The 17275-nt window shown below is 38.5% G+C and overlaps 1 protein-coding gene across 1 annotated transcript in view; it reads left to right on the top strand.

Moving 5' to 3' along the window:
- The window catches only part of dnah10 (dynein axonemal heavy chain 10), a 63513-nt gene that overhangs the window by 8717 nt on the left and 37521 nt on the right, over positions 1-17275 (top strand). Inside the window, exons 7-30 of the mRNA XM_041787514.1 lie at positions 527-684; positions 780-1010; positions 1101-1291; positions 4296-4494; positions 4612-4806; positions 6333-6503; positions 6631-6807; positions 6917-7061; positions 8213-8258; positions 8413-8550; positions 8648-8799; positions 8887-9051; positions 9996-10203; positions 10319-10475; positions 12442-12921; positions 13004-13162; positions 13950-14066; positions 14179-14281; positions 14924-15102; positions 15189-15400; positions 15544-15700; positions 15807-16040; positions 16111-16233; positions 16321-16554. Of these exons, the coding sequence (XP_041643448.1) occupies positions 527-684; positions 780-1010; positions 1101-1291; positions 4296-4494; positions 4612-4806; positions 6333-6503; positions 6631-6807; positions 6917-7061; positions 8213-8258; positions 8413-8550; positions 8648-8799; positions 8887-9051; positions 9996-10203; positions 10319-10475; positions 12442-12921; positions 13004-13162; positions 13950-14066; positions 14179-14281; positions 14924-15102; positions 15189-15400; positions 15544-15700; positions 15807-16040; positions 16111-16233; positions 16321-16554 (4331 nt within the window). The remainder of the gene's footprint in view (positions 1-526; positions 685-779; positions 1011-1100; positions 1292-4295; positions 4495-4611; positions 4807-6332; positions 6504-6630; positions 6808-6916; positions 7062-8212; positions 8259-8412; positions 8551-8647; positions 8800-8886; positions 9052-9995; positions 10204-10318; positions 10476-12441; positions 12922-13003; positions 13163-13949; positions 14067-14178; positions 14282-14923; positions 15103-15188; positions 15401-15543; positions 15701-15806; positions 16041-16110; positions 16234-16320; positions 16555-17275) is intronic.

Below are 17275 nucleotides of genomic sequence, written 5' to 3'. Positions count from 1 at the left end.
TTTATTTTTTAATAATACCTAAACGGTGCCAGGTTGGTACTTTTGCAAGCATAAAAAAGAAAACCAAAAAAGATAATGGTCAATAACCAATTCAAATAAATTGTAAATTAAATCAACTACCCCACACTCCACTCTCAACCAAATCTTATAGTGACTTATTGTTAAAGGCATATGTGTTTGTCTGATTTTAACTTGCAATTTTCAAGTGTTTTTTTAATCTATTATTTAGCTAATTTTAAATTAGTTTTTTAAGCTGCATTTAAATAAATGTTGAATTTTATAGTAACAACTGAAAACTGGTTGTTTTTCTTTCACACAAACTTAATGTCATCCCTGTATAAGTCAGGGCAGAGCAGGGACATTGCTTTGGACAGCAAAATAAAAGACATTCAGGCTCTGCTGAAATAAAATGGGATAAAATCACATAAACTACACTGTTTCCATATGTTATTTTGTGCCTTTTTCCAGCTGGTACTGTTATAAACTCAATAAACAGTCCCTCTTAAGATCAGTGTTTTCTTCACAGAGGAGATTCAACTGCACATCCCTGAACTGGACCTGGAACCAGAGGTGGATGCTCTTCTTTCTGATCCGGAGATAGTTGAGAGGTTAGAGCAATGTGTGATGAATTGGCAGACACACATTACCATTGTTGTCGAGGAGCAGCTGAGTAAAAAGCCAGAGGTTTGTTACCCTCCCTCCATACTGAGGCTAACTAATGCATACAACATACACAGTAATATCAAAAGAGCAGTAAACATTATCTGACTATCCCCCAGGCCCCCGGCCCTTTGGCTGAGATATATTTCTGGCAGCAGCGAAAGTCCATCCTTGGGGCTCTGAGTGAGCGGCTTGAAAGGCCTGTTGTGAGGAAGATCCTAAAGGTGATGACCAAAGCAGAAGCAGCTGTTCAAAAGACGCTGGATGAAACCATAGCTGAGCTGACTAAATACAGTTTAGAGGCAGAGAGTAATGTACACTTCCTCAGCCTATTGGAGGGATGCTTCACGGTACATTTTCAAAAATACATAATGCTAAATATTCCTTGTTGTCTATACTTAGCTTTGTTTATAATCCAAAGTCTGCTGTATGTTGTATAGAATCTGGCCACTGCTGCAACTTTCAAAATGATCCTGAAGGCCATTCCTGACATGATGGAAACCCTGCAGATTATCTGGATGATGTCTAGCCACTATAACACAAATGAGCGTATGGTCCCTCTGATGGAACGGATTGCCTGGCAGCTTTGTGACCGTGTGGACAAAGCAATTAATGTGCAAACACTATTCAGGTATGTGCTATTCCATTTACATTCAAAGTTTAGATTAAAGCGGAGTTTATGTTACACTTAAATTTACTTATTTATTAAAAATTTTATCGATCCATCCATACAACCATCATTTCTTCCATGTATCCATCCATCCATCCATTTTTCACTGCCTACCTGGGGCTGGGTTGCATTGTCAGCATACTAAACAGGTAGAGGCATATAATCCCCCCAGCAAGTTCTAGGTCTACCATGAGGTCTCCTTCCAGTTGGATGTGGCTGAAAGACATCCACAGGCTGGTGACCCGGCGGCATTCTGTCTAGATCTTGAAACCTCCTTAACTGACTCCTTTTGATGTGAAGAAACAGCAATTCTACTCCAGGCCCCTATGGATGTCCAATCTCCATATCCTATCTATGATTTGAGCCCAGTTACCCTCCTCAGGAAACTCAACTGCATCCTAGGGCTGGGTATTTCCCACAGTGTCAAAATATGATACGTATCATGGTACATGTTGTTTTGGGTTAAAAAAAAAACATGTCTTAATAAGAATGTCCTTCACTGAATTCATAGTGGCTTTTGGCTATTGTAGAGGTTAACAAAAAAGGTATAGTCTTAATGATCACAGACTTTAAAACACTTAAATTCAGATAAATTCAGTTATTAATATATGCAAATATACTAATATTTAACTTTATAACCCTAAAAAAGCCCTGCCTGTTGTGTCGCCTGCTTTCGTTTTTCATACTTTTCATATATTACACTGGTTTCACTTTACTATAAGCAAACTTGCATTTGTAAGAATGACGTTTTGCTTTACTTTGGCACTAAACAGGAACTGCAGATTAGCCTGGTGAGCATAGCTGTTGTGGCTAAATGCTAGGGGGTGTAAAAGTAAAAATTGTCGGTTTTTTAAGTCCCTCTGTTTTGAAGTCATAGTTTGGTACGTTTTTGGTATGGTACATTTAAAAAAATATTTATTGAGATAAATAGGCTGAATTTAGTACAGTTAAATGAGGAATATTGCTGCATCCTTCCAAAAAGTATTCAATTAATACATTTTTTCCCAAGTGTTGGGTTATTTATTTTTATTGATTTATTGACATATTTATACCCTTTTCTCTGATCCCCACATTTCCTAGCCAGCCATGAACACATCATCATACAACCTTTAGCTAGCTTGTTAAGTGCTGCCAGCGACGCACCTGCTGCATAATGTCAGCACCCCTTTTGTCTCATCCTTGTCTTTTTTCACTGTTGTATTTCCTGGGAAACAAGTGTTCCCAAACAGGAGACTTAAGTTGGGAATATTCAGGCTATTGCTATCGTTTGCTTTGGTTGTGTGGTTGCCAGGACAGCGTGGGTTGTGCTCTCGCTTTCCAGTCCAAGTATGAGCTTCACTCTATATTAGGACTGTCACAATATCAGATTTTCACTTCACGATTATCGTGGGCAAAAATGTCACGATAATGATATTATCACGATATCAATAAAAATTAAAATAATAATAAGACAGTTAATCGAATTTATCTTTAACTTTATTTATGTTGTGTTCTCTCTTTTGGCAGATGAATTATACTCAAAATACCTGTCTAAGGAGGTACTGCAGCTGCTGTGTCATTGCGGAGGGTCAGTGTTTGTGTGTGAGGAGGAAGGGGGAGGGGTTGTTGGGGTGCTACAGGAGGGAGATGAAGCAGGGCGAAAGAAAACAGAGGCGGCTGTAGAAAACAAACTGTGTTCAAGTGGCACTGGATCATTTACACGATATTATAATATGCACATTTTAACATGATATTGAAATTTTATTTGTTAATACCATGATTATCGTCAATACCGGTGTATCGCGACAGCCCTACTCTATATGTATTCCTTCAGTACATATCTGTACCATACTAAGTGGCTTGTACCAAACCGATATGGTACGAAATTTGTACCTTTAAACCCCTACTAACTGCTGATAAAAATGGCGTCGTCGGTCTATGATGATTGGTGTTACTGAAATGTTAAACTGCTTTTTTCACAGCTTACATGGCTCATGTCCAATTCTAGACTTTCTGGTATTTCAAGAAACTGAAAATCATCCTGTATCTTTGCTTTCAGTCTTGCTAGCTGTAGGGAGACACTATGATCCATGTTACCACTGTGAGCATGTAACGATATGTATTGCCAGATTTGAATCAGTTAAATCAAAAGCTTTGCCTTTTGGATTCTTCACAACAATGATCTGGTACAAAAACTGCAAAACTACAGACTGCATTAGTCCCAGGCTGAAAAGCAAACATACGATCATCATCTGCAAAAAGCAGATGCTCCCTTAAGAAGCCCTGCAAGGGTAGAGAACACCACTGTCTCAATGCCAAAAGAGGATCTGCATTGCACCCCCCCCACCCCCCCTCCTGGAATAAACCTTCCCCAGGAGGCTAGATGAAGCACACCAACCTGACCATCTTTTTCGGATCCATCTGTGTATCCCGCTGAATGACTCTTCCAGTCAGCACTAATCTTTGTCAGGGATGGGTCTTGGGTCACATGTTGGTTCTATTGCTTGTTTGTGGGCATGCAAGCCAAAGATCACCCCCTCCAACTGTGCCATGGCCAAGGAGGTGCATGGTACGGGGGCTTTGTCAAACAAACTGGACACAGCGTGGATTGTGTGAATGCGCTGTCAGGGAAGCTGACCAGTCTTTTTTTTAGGTTAGACTTTTCAAATTAAGAGAGGGCTAACTGAGAGAAGCTTACAAATACACCATAAATATAGGTCTTCAAATGTATAATAACCTCATTTTTTTGCAACAAATAGTGTAGGAATTTAATCAAGTTGGGCAAAGGGCTGATTATTACATTTAGGGTTCATGTTAGGAAAATGTTTGAAGCACTATCCCAAAAGTTTACCATCAAATAGAAAGCTTAGACTCTACCATTGTTGTGACGCTCATTATAGGATCAGTATTTGCCTATAGTGAGCCTAGGTCATTCATTAGAATATTGTATCTGTGTTTAACTTAGAATGGGGTTTATCTTTAACAGAGAAAACAAAGAAGAGGCCAAATCCAAGGTGCATGATGCTAAACAGGTTCTGGACCTGTGGAGGTCGTCCTACTTTAAGGCTCGAGCTGAAATTGAGGAAGGCAACAGGGATCCACGATGGGAATTTGACCGCAAGAGACTGTTTGAGAAGACTGACTACATGGCTTCTGTCTGCCAGGATCTATACAATGCTTTAAAGGTCAGTTTATATAGTATTCATTAATGCTGTTCTTTTAATCTGAAACTTAAACTTTAAAGCTTAAACACAAGCAGCCAGGATTTTGAGAAGAGTTCTCCTGAAATTTGCTCTTTGCAGATTTTGGAGGAATTTGATAAGATCTTTGGCCCTGAGCTTAAAGCTGTGACTGGAGACCCAAAAAGCATTGATGAGGTGCTGTGCAAAGTGGACGGTGCTATTTTGTCTTTGGAGAAAGTCAGCTTCAATCCCTTCAAATTTATTAAGATCAGCAGCTGGAAAACAATTGTGCAGGAATTCAACAGCACAGTTCAGGTAAGGCAAGACTGTTTTTTTCATACACATTTTAGTCAAAGGAAATAGACATCAATACATACTGACAATGGCAAAAATAACCCCATGTGTAAAATAAGAATTAAAATAATTAAACATGAAGTTAAAAGCCACAAGAAACTCATAAAACAACTTAGACTGGGGCAAAAATAAGCACCAAAAAATATTTATTATAAAGTTTTAAGCTCTTTTTGTGCTCGTGTATTCTCTTTGGTGTTATGTGATGAGCCAGGCAGAAACTTTCACCTGTGGTCCTAGCATGACTCCAAAAATGCACAAAGACAGCACAGAGCTGACTGGCAAAAAATCTGTAGCATGTAATACATTTTCTCATACAAGACACAGTAATGGATTCAAAAACCCAGGCCAGAGACAAATCACAAGGCAACATGGTTCCTTGAGTCCAACATTTCATCAGTGATGATATAGCATATACATGTAAAGAATATTACAATAACCAATTAAAACAATAAAAGAAAATCAGCATTTGTTTTAAAAAAGAAGTCCAACTTTACCCTCAGTTTCTTTGTCAGACTGCTCAAAGCCCAGATATCTGTATGTTGAAAGAAATTTAATGACGTCAGTTTGAAGGAATCTTAAATTTGTGACTTGGACCTTGACAAGCACATCCCTTTGGTGTTGTTGGTTTCCTTGGACATCATCAAATGCAGTTTATAGTTTATTAGTTGCACTTTCTAAGGAAGCCAATGCTGTATGTGTCAGCAGGACCTGAATAAGATTTTATCTGAATATGAGTCTCTCAACCTGAATAATTGAAATACAATTTCTGAAACTGAATTTGTAAGTTTCAAATTGAATTACAATAAACTTTAAATTGTACTTTTTCCTCACAAAAAATCCAACTCTTCATGTTCAGTCCCCTATACTGAATCAGATTGTCTAATTCAAATTCAGATGCTTTGCACAGGTCCAGCTGATAAGGAAGAGTGATCAAGTGCAGGTTCCCAGCATGCCATTTTGACCAATCAGCACCTTTGTTTAGACCACATGACTTTGCTATGCTTGTGTTTATCACTTCTGCTGTATCCATCAGGGATGACAGTCAGGCAGCAAGGTAATATCAGTTAACCATATATTTTGGGAAAATAATTTCAGTGTAATCATTTGTATTTTATATACACACACATATAAATATATATACAGTGCTTAACAAATTTAGTAGACCACCTGTCATATCTGTCTCAAAGACCATCCAGCATCATGAAGCGCTTTAATGCAGACTCTTTCATTTTCAGTGAGCTAAATTTTTTAAACCATTTTAGCATATTTTGGGGAAAAAACTTCATGATTTAAACACTTTTAAACTGCATACATACATACATATATGTAAAATTATGGACTAGGGACAGTTAAGCACATGGGTTAACGACTTATAGGATACAGAAGTTTAAAAAAAATATGACTTCTGAACAGCGTTAAGCTCCATAAGTGCTGCTCCTATAACATTTCTGTGTTCAACCTCATTTCTCTTTAATATTTCCACTCAGGCTATCGAAGGAGATGCCATTAAGATCATTGATCAGTCTTTCAGCACACCTCGCTCTTCAACCGTCGCTTTTGACATGATTCTAAAATTCAAAAAAATCTGCTCAAGAGAGGTCATAAACAACCATCTGACTACAAAGTTTACTGATGTCCTGGTTCAGTTCTGCAAAGAGGTACTGTACCAAGAACTAAGATAAAGTGTTAGCTCATATTTAACTCTGATTATTATTATTTTGATGGATTTGATGGATTTTTAAGAGCACTTTTAACAACATTAAAGCCGTTTTGTCTCTCTTTTAGGTGGACAGAATAAATGAACTCTTTGAGGCACAGAAAGACAAGCCACCATTAAATAAAGGTGAGCCTCTGGTTTCAGGAGGCATCAGATGGGCGCGGCTTCTTTCACATCACCTCAGACAAACCATTCTACCCTTCTTGGAAGTGCCAGAAATGGCTAGGAGTGAAATGGCTTACGTTGTGAGTAAAAACAAATGTTTCACAATTTTTAGGAGTGTGTATTTGGACTGTCTGGACACCAAAATGTTATGAAATAAATCATTTAAGTGACTTTTCTGCATCTGTCCAGGTCAAAAATAAGTATGTGAAAATGGCAAAAGCAACAAAGGAGTTTGAGACGAAAATACACAAGGACTGGCTGAGAGAGGTAGAAACCAGCTTGCCTCAGCTGATGAAAAAACCCCTGATGTTCATTAAAACCAGTGAAAACCAAAGTGGGACAAAACCAGTACGTATGAAAACATATTCACCTAAAACTGTTTCTAAATGTCATACAAAATACTCATTTATTTAACCAGGAGAAAAAAAACCTCATTGAGATTAAAAATCTCTTTTTCAAGAGTGTCCCGGCCAAGATAGGCAGCAGTTACAGGCAGACAACAAGTAAAATGTCAAGACCAGTACACTGAAAGAAAAAAAAGGAAGTATTTGTTAAAATCAACTACAATCAAAACATATCATTCTAAACATTTGCAGAGAGATCCGACTGGCTGCAAGTCAACCAGCCTCCTCTTAAAAGCTTCCAATGAGACCAGCTCACTAAGTTTTAGGTCTTTCTATAAATCGTTGCAGGCAAAGGGAGCAGAAAATTTAAAAGCGTTTTTTCGCAATTCAGTTCTGACCCGGGGGACAGACAGTAAGACATCTAGTTATTCTTTGGAAAGGTAAGGCTAGTATATTTATAAAGCAACAGTCATGTACAAAAAATTTAACATTTAAAACATTAGGAGCATTCAAGACAGCAGAAGGACTTGGAAAGTAAAATATATTAAAAGTAGATTAAAGATAGATAAAGAAAATAACATTAAGCCAGAAAAAAAGAACTCAAAACAGTATACTGTATATGAATATCCACAAACTACTGTTTGTATCTGTGTGCCTTAAATCATGTTCTAACTGCAATTGACCATCAGCTATGGGTTGTACTTAACATGTTTTGGTAGACATGCATGACACAATCAGTAGAATTTGTTTGTTTCTTTATAACCCTGTTAAAGGCAACAAGCTGAAGTATGGTGGTTTGATAAAGTTGTTCTCTTAACAATTTGTGAAGTACTCTGTTACTACATTGGTGGAATATATCACAGGCAAGACAAACATTATTATGGTTACTCTTTTGGTTTGTGTATTTAGAAGTAAAAGCGTGGTTTTGTTTTTTCTGTGGAGACACTCCTCTTATTTTTACAGTATGCTTTTATTGTGAACTTTTCCCAGTTCAAGACACTAGGGAGATTTATTGAGATGACACTTTGGGATGTGGCAGCAGGAAGATGCAGCACATGTGTGCCTAGTATGAACACCTTAAGGGTGTCAGCCAGAGGGGACATGGGAGTTATCTGCACAAAGCAAACACAGATCCAGTCAGGAATAGACATTAGACTTCCAGATCCTCCCTGCAGGGTTTCCTTACACCCAACTCTTAGCAATTCAGAGTTACACAAATTTTTGATTAAGCAGCATACAATTAATCGTAACAACATATCATAGTTTGTTACAAGGATTCATTAATTCTTGTGGATTTTTTTTTTTTATATCTAAGGATGATCCCACTGGAAATGGCCAAATGAAGGATGTGCGATATGTTGTCAACTTTGTTCCTGAAGTTAAGGAAATGATTTGTGAGACAATAAACATTGTGTCACTGGGCTTACCAGTGCCTTTTCTGGCTAAAAATGTTTCTCTATTGGAGTCTAAATATGCCGGGTAATCATTCTTAACCGTTATTAAATTCACAATTTGTACCAAAACTCAATTTCACAGGTTGATGTTACCTCTGATCTGGTCTGTTTGTTGTCTTTAGGTATGAATATGCTTTAAACAACCTCATCAGCCGCTTCCATTCTGTGAAAGACAGCTTGAGCAGGGAAAAGTCTGTCATGCTGTCTCAACAGATTGGAGCAGTCACAGAGGAGTTAGAACAAGGATGTGTACAACTAAACTGGAAGTCCTCTGGTAAGGTCTATAAAGAGACTATGTAATCTGCCACATCTAATGAGTTAAATATTGGCTGTCATAATAACACATGAATTTGTCTTTTAGTTATCCCAGACTTCATCAGTCAGGGCAACCAGGCTGTCTCTAAACTGGAGTCAGTTGTCCAACAGATTGACAAGATTGAGCAGGACATCGAGTCCAAATTGCAGTTCATGGTGATGGCTGACTTACTGAAATGTCCAGTTCCAGAAAACACAAAGGATTTACCAGGTAGAGCAAGTAGAAATATCTCAAACATCAGATAAGTAGTTCATTTTATAGAAACTATAAACTGCATGCTTAGGGTCTGATGGCAACAGAAGCCTTTTAGGTCACTCTTGTGGTAATAAGGTCCCAAAATGCTATACCATTTCTAACTGTTGATAAGCTACACCTTCAACATCAATAGCAGATAAATAAGTAAATGGACTTGAGCTTGTGTAGAGCTTTTCTAGTCATCTGACTTCACAAAGCAACCCATTCACTATGTCACATCTATCCATTCACACCTATTCAATCTACATTTACACACTGACAGCAGAAGATACTATGGAAAATTAACCATCAGTGTTAGCTAATTCATGTGCATCCATACACATTTACAACCACAAGAGCAGCAGTGGGGGCAAACTGGGGTTAAGTGTCATGCCCAAGTACACTTTGGAGCTGGGAATCGAACCCTTTCGATAGTGAGACAACTGACTCTACCCACTGATCCACCCACAGTTGCCACAATTGACACTACAATTTTAGCTAGCAAAGCATACAACAAAGTGGTAAATTAGTCATTAATAATTCAATATCATCACAGAAATGTTTGATATATTATTTTTAGAGATTTCTCAATATATAATCACACAGATTTATTTGTACTTTTACCTTTAAAAAAGCCATATGTCAAAGTATTTTAGAACAAATCAACTTACCACAGAAACAGCCTAGTACAGACTGGCTTAAAAACACACACCTCAGTGTGCAAGTCTGCAGAGACCCCAGCAGAGGGTGCTTGCATTACACTAAGAGCCATTACCAAAGGAATCTCATAGAAACATATTAGAAACTGCATGTATGTAATCAAAGTAGTTAGTGTGTGCAAATGATTAAAATGATGGTAAGTGGAATGGTAAGAATAACTACAATAACTAGAACTATTTGTCTGACTTTATGATTTTTAGGAATTAAAGAATTCTGTAAATGTACCAAGCAAACACTGGCCAAGACCATGGATAAACTGATCAGGAAGTATGCCGCTATTGGACCCCTCATCACTCAGACAGAACATTTGATCTTTGAAACCAGCAGTGGCAAAGCCAAAAGTATGGCAGAGTACTACAAGTACTGGGAGCACAGGGTCTTGGACTCTCTTGTAAAAATGCTGAAGAGGTAAATTTACAATTTCAGGGTTTTAAAGTTGCTTAAATAGCAATGATGGCTATTCTTTTGTAAATAATCACAAAAAATGCTTACAAATGCAAGGTCTTGTTACTCTCACATTTAGGAACATGGATGCTTTCAATGATGCACTGATGGGTAATACCCCTCTTTTCCAAGTTTATGCTATGATGTCTGCACCTAGAATTGTGCTTCAGCCCCAGAGCAATGAGATCTACAGGCTGCTTGTGCAGTGTATCAGAGACTGTGTAGAAAGCACCAAGGTAAGATCATAAGGTTTTTTGTTCTGTCCCTATGATTAAAAAAATGGTAATGACTCACAATAAGGGACACTAAATTTGGTCCTAATTCATTCTTTAATAACTAGTGTAAGGTAGCATTACCTTAAAAATAACTTCTCACAGCATTACGTACTAAAAAAAAGAAATGCTTTTGAGTACTTGTGTGTTACTAAAATAAAAATCTTGACAACCAGTTCCACACATCAGTTGAAAAAGCAGCCACAGCACATGTCTGCCTTTGAATGTGTTGAATCTACCCTCAAGCTGCAGGCCATAATCTGTACCTCTGCAGCCTGATATCAGACTTGACACAGCTATGCTTGTTTACCTTATGCGAGCTTCTTCCTTTATCTTTTTTATATGTGGTGAGTGACTAAAGTGAAGGAAAGAATAGGGCAGTTTTTTTCCTCGGGCTTGTCACTTTTTATGTATTTTTGGGAGTTTTTGCCTTCATTTGCTAGGACAGGATATAGAATAGTGTTGGAAATCAGGGAGGGAGAGTGGGGAATGGGAGCCACAGATTGGATTTTAAACTGTACTTGTAGGAACAACTTCTGTAAATGGGGCACAACCTATTGGGTTTCTGCACCCTAGGAACAGTTTTTTTTTTTAAGGTACTTATAATTGCTTTCTTTAACCCTTAGAGCTCACAGCTATGCTTTTTAACCATCATGTCTCGTCTGGACTTTCTGTCTTAAAAGTTTGTAAAACATCAACCCTGTGGTGCACAGTCAAGCTCTAAACATCCTTTTTTGTCAGGACAGCCTGGGCTTTAAGAATATATCTACTACAGTAATGTCACTGTACTTTTTAAAAAATTATAGGACTCTAAATGCAAAAGGAAAAAAACAAATCGGAATTTGAAACTCAGAGATTTTTATTGACAACACACAGAAAACAATAGTGACTAAGCGTTTTCTTTACACAGACTTTTTGTCCATCTGTTGGGGACAAAACAGTGAAAAAATAAACATTCTGTGACTAATGGTTTTCAAAATATCTACATCTATACAAAAGTCCATGCGCTTATGTGCTGTTAGACTCATTTGTGCCATTCCTTTAAGCAGTAGAGACACACCTGGTCGACTGCCCCTCCCACAATGCATTGCATGTCAACAAACATGGCGCTGCCCACTGAAGAAAGCCAAAGTTCATGATCAAGAATGGATTAAAAATGGATTAAAAGACACTTAGTATTGGATGTAACGCTGTGGATTTAATCTCCAAAGACCCCAAAAAGTCACCGAAGTTTCTGGCTCGCTAGAAAGGCATCCTTTAGGGCTACAGAGACATCAATGGTAGCAAACAAGTGGCAAAATGGTCAGCTTTCAGAGGAAAAATTAGTTTCTATGACTTATGGTTCAAAAGTTATAAACATTTTTATAAACAGTGTCACTTCTTGTTGTATACGACAACACCGTCCTCAGAGACCCCGGATAGTCAACCAAGTTTTGAGCTCACAAGAAAATGTTCTGTAAGAGCTATGAATGCATGGAAGATTTATTGGAAAGGTACAACAGAAAGCTTCCATGGAAAAAAAGTTAGTGTCTATACTTACGGTTCAAAAGTTACCAAGCAATTTACAAAGGGGTGTGCCTGCAGCACGGATCCGTGCCATGTGAGCTCTAAGGGTTAACTGCAGAATTAATGCATTCCATTACCCCTTCAGTAATCTTAGTACTTTTAACACTTTCCTTTGCACTTTAACATCTATGTTTAAGCATTAAGTACCTAATAAATTTGGTGAGAAGTTTATTGCCATCTAAATATTAACTAATGTTTAAATTAGTTGCCAACTTCTCTTTGTTCCCTGGTTAACTGGCAGTAAGTCAGCTTTTGGATAATGAATATTCCACTTTTTATGTACCTTAAAGTCAAGTTCAGTAAAATATATTTGTAATTTAAAGTGATGATTAAAGTTGGCTGTTCTTGTGTATTTATGTGACAGCTATTTGTGCGTTGGATGCATGGCACCTGCATTGAATGTCCTCCACAACGCGTGAAGAATAATGATGAGACAGTAACTTTCAACTTCTACAGTGATGTGTATCAACATCCTCAGCTAAATGAGTGTAGCAAGAAACTGTCGGAGAACATCCAGGGGCTGCTCTTCTCTGTGGATCGATATCTAACCCACTGGAAACACTACCTGCCTCTTTGGAAAAGGAACAAAACTGTTGCCAATGAAAAGTTTGCTGCCCAAAATCCACCTTGGGTTATGTATGACGATAAGATGAGGTTCCTGTCAAGTATCGGTCAGGAGGTGCTGCAGGAGCCAGCTTTCAAGTGTGAGCACATCATCCATGTGAACCTGGAGCCTCTTATTCACGCAGTGCGTGAGAACGTTGATTCATGGATCAGTTCACTGGGGGGGCTTCTCCACAGGCCGACAAAAGAGTATCTCTTCAACCTCAAAGATGAACTTATGGTACTAAAGCTTTCTTAATTATTCATTTGTTTTTATTATTGTTCCATCTGAGTGATTAATCCTTCTATCCTTTGCTCAACAGCAACTCTCTACAAAGCTTGAACAGAGCCCGGACACTTTTGAAGATCTGAAGTCTGTCCTGAGCACCATCTCAGACATCAGGGATATGTCTCTGGATGTGGAGATGGGGATTAATGATATCAGGGAGATATACAGGACACTGACCATGTACAACGTTCAGGTAAAAAGGTTCACATCCAGACATTTAATCCTTTTTTTCTATTGAAATCACAAATTTATCTGATAACTCTTATTGGGGCTGACCCTGAGTTGTCCAGTATTGGATAAGTCATTCCAAAGAACTGCCAGTCACATACAAAAACCTTCTTATGAAACAAGCGTTTTTTTCCAGCTGTATCGTGGATCAAAATGGCTCATTTTAACATGGATTTGCCTGTTTACTGCCAATAAATCACAGCTTGTAGCCCTCTCTTGGTACAAATGCCAACTTATTATTTGGGCTGTGAGCTTTAATGCAGTAAACACAATTAATCAAGGCCCACAATAAGTACACAATTAGTTTTTATTGCAGTTATTCGCAAGCTGTATTGTCCCTCACTGCGTTGTCTCCCTGCGGCCACAGTAATGTAAAATAACACACCACTGCTTCCTAATGTCTTATTTCAGTTTTAAAAAAACCCTCATTTTTGTGGGTCAATAGATCCCAGAAATACCAAAATATATGTAAACAAATACCCCCAAAAATACAAAAAATACTACAGACAGTGTGATTTCCATGTTATGTCCTTTTTGATGAGCAAGCTGATGGATGGAGCAAGCTCTGACTTAGAAAAGTTAGATTTTGTGGTTTATTTCTTATGTCACAGAAAAGAATATGGATCCATGTATGAAAATAGTAATAAGAGGCATTCTACAACCACTCGACTATAGGAAAAGTCTAACAACTAATTCGATCTGACTATGACAATCTTTAGTAAGTGCCCCCTACAACTTTTTTGCCTTATTAGGTTGGAGAGGATGAACTGGAACTTGCTGCCAGTATTAGCCAGATGTGGTATGACTTGTTTACAGAATCCAGACAAGTCGACAGAAGTCTGACCAGTGTTAAGAAATCATTCACTAAGGTAAGACATCAAAACAAAACAATGTGTTTGAAACATTAAATCAGAAGTATGATTTTATTAACAAACAAACATTCACAATTCCGTCACTTATTTTCCCCGTTAACATTTAAAGATAACAAATGAGAAGACTGAAGAGTTTCAGCAGGAGTTGTCCCTCTTTGCTGAAAGCTTCACCATGCATGGCCCCGGAGCTGTGGGAGATAATTTGGATGAAGGTACATGTGCACCGTAACCCTGCCAGCAGATGTTATGTTCAGCGCTCATATTAATGTTTTATCAATAATTAAGGCTTTGTTAGTGGAGTACTAACAAAGGGAAGGAATCATTACGTTTTATGGATAATGATATCCTTGTTGATTCTCGTCAACAATCCAGGTGTGTATTGGTAATATCAAAACTTTCTGTTATTGGGTGGAAAAATGAGACATCTGCTTTCATCAGAACTTCTTTATTTTATGTTAAAGGGAAAGCAAGTGAAAGCAATTCCTCTCAAAACAATTGCATCATAATGCTACATGTCTACATGTAGGTGATAATATCCAGCCACATGTAGCCAACTGTGCATATTGTGCTGCCTTTGTATGTCCCGATTCTGCCATCTTTCTTCCTTGTTCCCACCTATAACATGTGGATCTGGATAAAACAGAGAGGACCCGTACAGCTCCTTAGCATGCTCAGAATCCATGCAGAGGCAAAGAGTGTAACAACAGCTGCTGCAGTGAAGACAGTCTAACATGGGCTTTTTAACTGCTTTGTAACTGGTCACCTTAAACATTTATTTTTAGAACTAGAATTGTATTAATGGTTTTCGTGCTTTAAATATAAAGGTACTAGCCTGTCTTGTTTGTTTCTTGCAGGCCTGGCCATTTTAGGAAAATATGAGGCAGACCTTGCTAAGGTTGTGGCAGATCGACAGGAGTTAGCTAATGCCGAGAAGCTGTTGGATCTGTCAGTCACTGTGTACCCAGAGATTTTTAACATGCAGAAGGACATGGCAGGCCTGAGACAGATATACGATATCTATAAAGCTCAGAAGGTGAGATGTAGTGTCTGCAAAAGTGAAAACTAAGACACACTGATAACATGTTAAGTATTTAACATTTTCTTAATGGTATCTTTCAGGACGCAAAGGCAGAGTGGTCTCAGACTTTGTGGGTGGATTTAAACATCCAGCTCCTTCAAGAAGGTGTTGAGGGTTTCATTAAAAGATTGAGGCAGCTGCCCAAAGATGTGCGGGCTTTACCTGTGGCCTTTTTCCTCGAAGGACGCCTTAAAGAGTTTAGGGAGTCACTGCCTCTTCTGCTTGACCTGAAGAGTGAGGCCCTCAGAGACAGGTCAGTCTATGAACCAACACCAGAATTAGTATTGTGACACTTCAATATGTGTTGACTTGGTTATAATAGCAATAATATAATCATATTTATTTAAGAGAAAATGAAAAATAATTGACTATGGGTTTTTCTGGTTTTGGCCACAGGCACTGGAAGGAGCTGATGGAAAGAACCGGAACAAGCTTTGAGATGAACCCCGACAGCTTCACTCTGGAGAATATGTTTGCTATGGAGTTGCACAAATATGCAAATGTAATCGGGGATATTGTAACCTCAGCCATAAAACAGCTCAGTATTGAGAATGTAAGCACTCAACTTTGTAAATCATCTCAAACTTAAATCAGGCACTTGTTGTACCAGTGATATTATGAACTGTCTGGAACCTATATGCCCCTGTGTGTGCTTCCAGGGGGTGAAGGAGGTAGTGGAGACCTGGGAGAACATGAAGTTTAATGTGCAGCCTTATATTAAAGACACTCAGAAGCGGGGTTTTATCCTGGGAGCGGTGGATGAGATCCTTCTGAATGTGGACAACGATGCCATGAACCTGCAGAGCATGGCAGGCAGTCGATTTGTCGGCCCTTTCCTGGGAACAATCCAACAATGGGAAAAAGATCTGTCCCTCATCCGTGAGACCATAGAGGTCAGTGAGATTAGTCACACTACACTATATGTAATTATAGCAACCTTAATGACACAGAATCCTTGAACAGGTTTGGCTGCTGGTGCAACGGAAATGGATGTACCTGGAGAGCATTTTTATCAGTGGAGACATTCGCTCGCAGTTACCTGAGGAAGCAAAGAAATTTGATAACATTGGCAAGAGATTTAAAGACGTGAGTGTTGGAATATTATCCTGACAAAAGCAAATCCTCCTTTAACTTGACAGTCATCATAACCTTGTCTTAACTTGTTTTTCACAGATAATGAGTGACACAGTGATGAGTCCCAACATTAAGAAAAGTTGTCTGGTGCCCAACCGACTGACAGACCTGCAGTCCCTGAGTGATGGTCTGGAGAGATGCCAGAAGAGTCTGAATGACTACCTGGACTCAAAGAGGAATGCGTTTCCCCGATTCTTCTTCATCTCTGATGATGAGCTGCTAAGCATTTTGGGAAGCAGTGACCCAGCCTGCGTCCAGGAGCACATGATCAAGGTATCAGGAATGAAGAAAATCATATGTTGCTGTGTGTGCTAGGGTTGTTATAATACTAGATTGTTAATCTGTCAAATGATTTTAGTGACAATCAAACCAGTAAATAAATACAAGTCCACAATCTGCACATTTTACGGTGTGTTGATGAATGAACATTTCTTTATTGATTTACTTTAACATAAAACAGACAGGCTGCCCTCAGGAATCTATGGAGTTTGCGCCTTCAGTAGGGGCGCAGTGTTTTGTTGCTCTGATTGGTCCGTAAAGATGTGAGAGACAGAACGTTCATCCAATCACCCTCCGAGTTTATTTTTCAAAGGCTCTGCCCTTTCCCACACACTGTGTATGAGTGGTTTCCCAGATAGATGTGTTTCACACATCCATCTGGCATGCCAAGTTACCAAACTGTAAGAATTCCAGTGATATGTTTGACAAGAAATCTATTAAGAACAGAAATAGAATTTATCACAAACACTTCATTTGTTTAATAGGCTACCGACATTTCAAACTTTCTTATATCTCTGTTTAAGTCTCATGAACAGTCAGAAGAGAGAAGTTTATCGCCACCAACCAGCATAGAACTATCTGGCACTTATGATTAGCCTACATTTATAATGATACCTGAAACTGAGGTATCACTGTCACCCCCCCCAGTCTGGAGCAGTTTTAAGCTGTTCTCCTCCTGTTGGCATGCTGCTTCATGTAAAAGCCAAAACATGCA

The sequence above is a fragment of the Cheilinus undulatus genome, linkage group 5 (assembly GCF_018320785.1).
Source record: "Cheilinus undulatus linkage group 5, ASM1832078v1, whole genome shotgun sequence".
Lineage (NCBI taxonomy): Eukaryota > Metazoa > Chordata > Actinopteri > Labriformes > Labridae > Cheilinus > Cheilinus undulatus.
The sequence above is the reverse complement of the archived record's forward strand: the minus strand, read 5'-3'. Positions and strand labels throughout refer to the sequence as shown.